General features: G+C 42.3%; 1 protein-coding gene across 1 annotated transcript; it reads left to right on the top strand.

Moving 5' to 3' along the window:
* Positions 1-46: 46 nt before the first annotated feature.
* On the top strand, positions 47-6,093 carry LOC121557822 (heat shock 70 kDa protein 13). Its single transcript, XM_041871298.2, has 5 exons — positions 47-487; positions 774-1,114; positions 1,618-1,831; positions 2,495-2,662; positions 3,987-6,093. Exons 1-5 carry the CDS (start codon positions 463-465, stop codon positions 4,574-4,576), a joined length of 1,338 nt encoding a protein of 445 aa, XP_041727232.2. The 5' UTR covers positions 47-462; the 3' UTR covers positions 4,577-6,093.
* Positions 6,094-7,585: the final 1,492 nt, after the last annotated feature.

Raw genomic sequence — 7,585 nt, 5'->3', positions numbered from 1 at the left:
GTTGTTTCTTTGCGTTCTCTTTCCGTGTATGTGTAAGCGATAACGCATGGATTGGACTACGTTACCCAGAAGCATTAGACCACGTTATAATGGTGACGTGTAGTTCTGTGGCTCATCCACATTATTCTTAATGCAGAACCGGTCAAGAGGGGTTTCTACTAGTTACCACAGTCACAAAGTCAAAATTGGCTATATCGTACATATGCATTCTTATTTTTTTGCCTTTTTGGTCTTAATTTAAGGATATGGTTAGTCATAAGGTTAGCTGTGTGGTTAAGGGTTAGGTTTAAAATCATTAAGAAGATATATGTTATAAATAGGCGGGGTTTATGTCTTAGTGGCTGGTGTAACTAGTGACGACCGTCAAGCGGTGACAACGTTCATCCATTCCGAAGCTGATGAGTCTATTAGCATAGATTTTGTTTTACTACGTCTCAGTTCGGTGGTGATCAGTACTTGACAATGGCTGGGGAAATGTCTATGATCGGTAAGTAAAATTTAACCGTAACATGTGCTTGTTGTTGTGTAGCCAGCTGTTTAGCTAGTTACTATAGCTAACAAGTGGACTGACACGTTACCAGTAACAGTTAGCTGGCTAGTTGCTACCTAAATCATTACTAGTAGTCAGTTAGCTGGAAAGGTAAATAAAGTGTCAAACTGTCAACGCTGAATGAATATGTAAATAAGTAGGCTAAATGCGAGCTAGCTATGTAGTCAACATCCATACCTAAACCCACGTTTTTTTTATTTTATATATATCTTCCGTGTCGCAGGATCGGTCATTCTGGCTCTTTTTCTGGCTGGCTATCTGGGGCAGCAGTACCTGCCTCCACCGAAACCCAAAGTAATCGGCCTAGATCTGGGGACCACTTTCTGCTCCGTGGGAGTATTCCACCCGGGTACCGGGGATGTGGAGGTGATAGGGGATGAGGAGGGGCGGAAGAGTATCCCTAGTGCGGTGTCGTTCACCCATACAGAAGTTCTCGCCGGTCACGAGGGTCAGGATCTGGCCGACAGCAATCCTCAAAACACCATCTATGATGCCAAGCGGTTTATTGGAAAGATATTCGAACAAGAGCTCCTTGAGCAGGAAAGTGCTCGCTATCCATTCAAGGTACAGTACATACATGCGGAGTCACTGACCACCTTCCGGAGACACTTGAAACCCTACCTCTTTAAGGAATACCTGGGATAGTATAAAAGTAATCCTTCTCCCTACCCCACCCCCACACACACACATATATATATATATATATATATATATATATATATATATATATATATATATATATATATATAATATTTTTTAAACAAATGAAAATTCAAAATATACTCTAAAAATTAGAAAAATTTAACAAAATAAATTGTAAAGTGGTTGTCCCACTGGATATCATAAGATGAATGCACCAATTTGTAAGTCGCTCTGGATAAGAGCGTCTGCTAAATGAGGTAAATGTAATACTCCTGTAGTTACTCTGACAGTCAATACACCACAGTGAAAATGATTGAATAAAGCATTAGCATTTGGCTGCATAAGCTATGTGTGATTGCAGGTGTATAAATATGCTATATCAATGACTGTTGACTTTCATTTGTAACAACATACATTTCTTTCAGGTGATAAACAACAATGGCAGTGCAGAGTTCTTGGTCACCACCAACCAGACGTTCACGGTTACTCCTGAGTTCATTGGTTCTCGGTTGCTACTGAAGATGAGGAAGATGGCGGAGCATCACCTGGGTGTCCCCATCCAGAGGGCTGTTATCTCTGTCCCTGCTGAGTTTGATGAGAGACAGAGGAACTACACCATCAGGGCTGCCAACCTGGCCGGTCAGTCTCTTATCTGGCAATACTTTATCAACAGTCATACAATATCTGATATGATGTGTAAACACTGCTACAGGAATTACTTACACTGTGTAGCTTTTTATTGTAGTCTCATTTAGAAACAGTATATCATACAGGGGATGACATTAAGGGTTGCCCTATTGCCTGAGGCAAGTAAACTGAGCAGTCACGCAAGTTGAGCCTGCTCTGAGATGTTTTTTTGTAGTTTAAGTGAAAATTGCCAATAATTCCTAGCTTAAAACTGATCTTTCTGGTTCATCCACATTGTCTAAGTGAGCTGAGCTTGCTCAGATATTTTTTTAAATGATAACAACCAACATACAAATAATTTGATTACTGATCTTTCTGATTCCTCTCCTATGTGTAGGTGAAAGGCAGGCAATATGGCACTTCTGCGTGTAAAAAGCTAATAAAAAATGTCTGATGGGCAAGTGCCTTACAGACTTTAATGTCAATCCCTGATATAATTAGGTGTTTGTTCTAAGCCCATAACTGTGTTAATGATCCTATACAGACAGAGAAAGACAGTAGAATATTGGACACCTAATCCAAAGATGTAAAGATTCCTAAGGGCTTTGACCAAATCTACACTACCCACTGTAAGAACTGTAACTAACATCTGATTGTTCTGTTTACACCACTCAGGACTGGACATCCTGCGTGTGATCAACGAGCCCACGGCTGCAGCGATGGCGTACGGGTTACACAAGGTGGACGTGTTCAACGTGCTGGTGGTAGACCTGGGAGGAGGAACGCTGGACGTCTCTCTGCTCAATAAACAAGGGGGCATGTTCCTCACCAGAGCCATGTCAGGTAGGACGCTAATCAACTCTCAACTCCTTATCATGTTGTAGATACGCATGGTTTAGTTGGTGTCACTTTAATTTCTCTTCTGGCAGGTAGGGTGGCAGGTAGCCAAGCGGTTAAGAGCGAAAGGTCGCTGGTTCAAATCCCCGAGCTGACTAGATGAACAATCTGTTTGTGCCCTTGAGCAAGGCACTTAACCATAATTGCTCCTGTAAGTCGCTCTGGATAAGAGCGTCTGCTAAATGACTAAAATGTCTAAAGGTAAAATGTTCTGGAATAAAATTGGTCATACAGTACAAGTGGAACATTTGTCATATTTTATACTGAATAAAAATATAAACGCAACAATTTCAAAGATTTTACTGAGATACAGTTCATATAAGGAAATCAGTCAATTGAAATAAATTCTTTAGGCCCTAATCTATGGATTTCACATGACTGGGCAGGGGCACAGCCATGGGTGGGCCTGGGAGGGCATAAGCCCACCCACTTGGGAGCCAGGCCCAGACAATCAGAATGAGTTTTTCCCCACAAAAGGGCTTTATTACAGACAGAAATACTCCTCAGTTTCATCAGCTGTCAGGGTGGCTGGTCTCAGATGATCCCGCAGGTGAAGAAGCCGAATGTGGAGGTCCTGGGCTGGCGTGGTTGCACGTGGTCTGCGGTTGTGAGGCCGGTTTGACTAAATGCCAAATTCTCTTAAGTTGGTAGAGAAATTAACTTAAAATTATTTGACAACAGCTCTGGTGGACATTCCTGCAGTCGGCAAGCCAATTGCACGCTCCCTCAAAACTTGAGACATCTGTGGCATTGTGTTGTGTGACAAAACTGCACATTTTAGAGTGGCCTTTTATCGTCCCCAGCACAAGGTGACCCTATTTACATTGACATTTTAGTCATTTAGCAGACGCTCTTATCCAGAGCGACTTACAGTTAGTGAGTGCATACATTTTCATACCCTATGTAATGACCATGCTGTTTAATCAGCTTCTTGATATGGCACACCTGTCAAGTGGATGTAATATCTTGGCAAAGGAGAAATGCTCACTAACAGGGATGTAAACAAAATTGGAGAGAAATAAGCTTTTTGTGCGTATAGAACATTTCTGGGATCTTTTATTTCAGCTCATGAAACATGGGACCAACACTTTACATGTTGCGTTTATATTTTTGTTCAGTATAGTTGGAGGACCATTTCCAATTGGCACAACTAATTCAAACCATACACGATAATGGATTTAAATGGAATTGATCCCAATACAACACTAACAGATACATAGTATACTTGGACTCAGATAATGACCCTTGCTGTTGTGTCCTTGTTTCCTAGGTAACAACAAGCTGGGGGGGCAGGACTTCAGCCAGAGGCTGCTCCAGTACACCATGGAGAGGGTCCGCCAGCAGTACGACGTTCCCCCCACCCTCAAAGAGGACATCCACCGCCTCCGCCAGGCCGTGGAGGCTGCCAAGCTCAACCTCACCCTGCAGCCCAGTGCCCACCTCAGGGTACCCCTGCACCTGGAGCCCCATGGGGACCCCAAGGAACCACCACAGGGGCCCGCCAAGGACCCAATCCCAGTCATCTTCCAAGCAGTCATCACCCGCGAGCTGTTTGAAGAGCTGAACGCCGACCTCTTCCAGAAGATTCTGGTGCCTGTAGAGACAGTGCTGGCCGAGGGCCACCTGGGGAAGGAGGAGGTGGATGAGATAGTTCTGGTGGGAGGCTCCACCCGCATCCCTAGGATCAGGAAGCTGATCAGTGAATACTTTGGGAAGGAGCCCAACACCTCAGTGGACCCAGACTTGGCAGTGGTGACCGGGGTGGCCATCCAGGCTGGCATCATGGGCGGCTCCTGGCCCCTACAGGTCAGCGCTATAGAGATCCCCAACAGACACCTCCGCAAGACCAACTTCAATTGATCTAGTCTAGAGAGGTGGCAAGGGGCATAAGGATGCCACCAGACAGAGACTTGCCATATTAAAGGATGGTCTGCATTTTAACTGTTAATTGTCCTTCTCCATCTTCACCAGGTGTGCAATAGTATTATGAGGTTAAAATATGATCTTCTTCAGCTGTAATAATAGCTACTGGAATATATTTTCACAGAGAAACTCAAATTACACCATTACTTGTTTACTGCCGGCCCAATTTATTAGACCAACGGTGGTAGATTGAAATGGTGTTCAATTCAGGGAACAACCTTTATTTCTAGAGAACTGTGACCAGCCAATACAACTTCAGCTATTTATTTATTTATTTCTAGTTTATGTCTATGCATGTGTGCGAGCGTGTTTGTACTGTGAGTTGTGGGGTGTACTGTACATGAGGAGTATTTGTTTTTCGGTGGATGACACAACGTTCTTGTGCCTTTTCAAAGAGCTGCTGTGGTTGTGTGGAGCTGTACTGTGCTTTTAAGTCACCTGATATGAAGAACCACCAGTCCTTTAGGGAGTCCTTCTATTGACTAGGGCAGTATTCTATTAGAGTTCTGGACCAAATATGTTTGCACATACTTTGTTACATATTGTTTCAAGCAGTAGCCTATGCTCAGCTTTGCGAGACGTCGGTTTAGTATGGGATAACTGATGACGTAATTGTCAAAATAAGGGGCATACTAACTTGGCTAAATATTGCACTTTGAAAACGATTTAACTTGTTAGCCAGCATCATCATTCTGGTGCAATTGAATTGTAAGAATCACAGAGTACACTGGCTGACACTTAGTACTAATATTCATTATTCTACGTTTTAGTCATTTAGCAGACACTCTTATCCAGAGCGACTTATAGGAGCAATTAGGGTTAAGCGACTTCCTCAAGGGCACGTCAACATATTTTTTACCAAACCAGCGACCTTTTGGTTACTGGCCCAACGCTCTTAACCACTAAGCTACCTTTTATATAGAAGTGCTTATTGTAAGTGCCATAAAAAGACCAAAGGCTTATGGTGCCTGTTAGATGTGTTACCGTGTGGTAGAGTAATGGTTGTGGCTGTTAGAACCCCTGGAATTGGAGAACAAACATGTTGGTTGATAATTTACTACTATTAGCCAATTCACATTCTCTCATGTATAGAATGTACATTCCAAAATACCAGTCTAGTCAGGGCTGAAACAGCAGAAAAATTAAAATACTGTATGCCTTTAGAGGTTTGTTCAACAAGGTAAACAGTTTGAATGCATTCCTTGTTGAACGTGCCTCAGATACTGTACTGATTGCACAGTTCTCTGTAGTGATATGCTATAGGAATTTATCTGGACCTGTCCATTTCAACTGAGTATGTAACTTAACAGATATTTTTGTACTGCAAGTTTTGCTTATATTCTTCAAAGCACCCCTCTCATATGGCCCCCTTAGATATCTGCTTTAAATCTGCTTGTACTACATGCATCTTTACAAAAATTCCAGAATTTCCCAAAATACAATTATTGAATTTCTGCAGTGAAATGTTATTTTCTTTCTATGAGGGATTTTCTAGAACAGTGAACAAAATGAAAACCAGCTTTAATACACATACAAAACAAATCCATTCAAAACATAGTTCAGGACCAAACAGAGATTGCTGTAAGGGAAAATATCAACATTCAGATGCATCTTGCAGTCTGCATTACATGATAGACTGACTTTCTAGTACAGGTGGAAGTTAAACAAAAAGGAAATTTGTGATAAAGATGTTCCCAGCACATCTTGACTGATAAAATCTTGCAAATTGCATTTACCATCACTCACTAGCTTCTTCAGAAATGTGGTAACATCTTGCCACGTAACTTTACAATTCAGAGGGGAAAACATCAGTATAATAGAGATCCACAATGGTGTTAGTTACTGGTATGGTCTACTGCATATACAGTGGGGGAAAAAAAGTATTTAGTCAGCCACCAATTGTGCAAGTTCTCCCACTTATAAAGATGAGAGGCCTGTAATTCTCATCATAGGTACACGTCAACTATGACAGAAAAATTGAGGAAAAAAAATCAAGAAAATCACATTGTAGGATTTTTAATGAATTTATTTGCAAATTATGGTGGAAAATAAGTATTTGGTCACCTGCAAACATGCAAGATTTCTGGCTCTCACAGACCTGTAACTTCTTCTTTAAGAGGCTCCTCTGTCCTCCACTCGTTACCTGTATTAATGGCACCTGTTTGAACTTGTTATCAGTATAAAAGACACCTGTCCACAACCTCAAACAGTCACACTCCAAACTCCACTATGGCCAAGACCAAAGAGCTGTCAAAGGACACCAGAAACAAAATTGTAGACCTGCACCAGGCTGGGAAGACTGAATCTGCAATAGGTAAGCAACTTGGTTTGAAGAAATCAACTGTGGGAGCAATTATTAGGAAATGGAAGACATACAAGACCACTGATAATCTCCCTCGATCTGGGGCTCCACGCAAGATCTCACCCTGTGGGGTCAAAATGACCACAAGAACGGTGAGCAAAAATCCCAGAACCACACGGGGGGACCTAGTGAATGACCTGCAGAGAGCTGGGACCAAAGTAACAAAGCCTACCATCAGTAACACACTACGCCGCCAGGGACTCAAATCCTGCAGTGCAAGACGTGTCCCCCTGCTTAAGCCAGTACATGTCCAGGCCTGTCTGAAGTTTGCTAGAGTGCATTTGGATGATCCAGAAGAGGATTGGGAGAATGTCATATGGTCAGATGAAACCAAAATATAACTTTTTGGTAAAAACTCAACTCGTCGTGTTTGGAGGACAAAGAATGCTGAGTTGCATCCAAAGAACATCATACCTACTGTGAAGCATGGGGGTGGAAACATCATGCTTTGGGGCTGTTTTTCTGCAAAGGGACCAGGACGACTGATCCGTGTAAAGGAAAGAATAAATCGTGTATCGTGAGATTTTGAGTGAAAACCTCCTTCCATCAGCAAGGGCATTGAAGATGAAACGTGGCTGGGTCTT

The sequence above is a fragment of the Coregonus clupeaformis genome, chromosome 5, assembly GCF_020615455.1.
Source record: "Coregonus clupeaformis isolate EN_2021a chromosome 5, ASM2061545v1, whole genome shotgun sequence".
NCBI lineage: Eukaryota > Metazoa > Chordata > Actinopteri > Salmoniformes > Salmonidae > Coregonus > Coregonus clupeaformis.
This window is presented reverse-complemented; position numbering and strand designations above follow the sequence as displayed.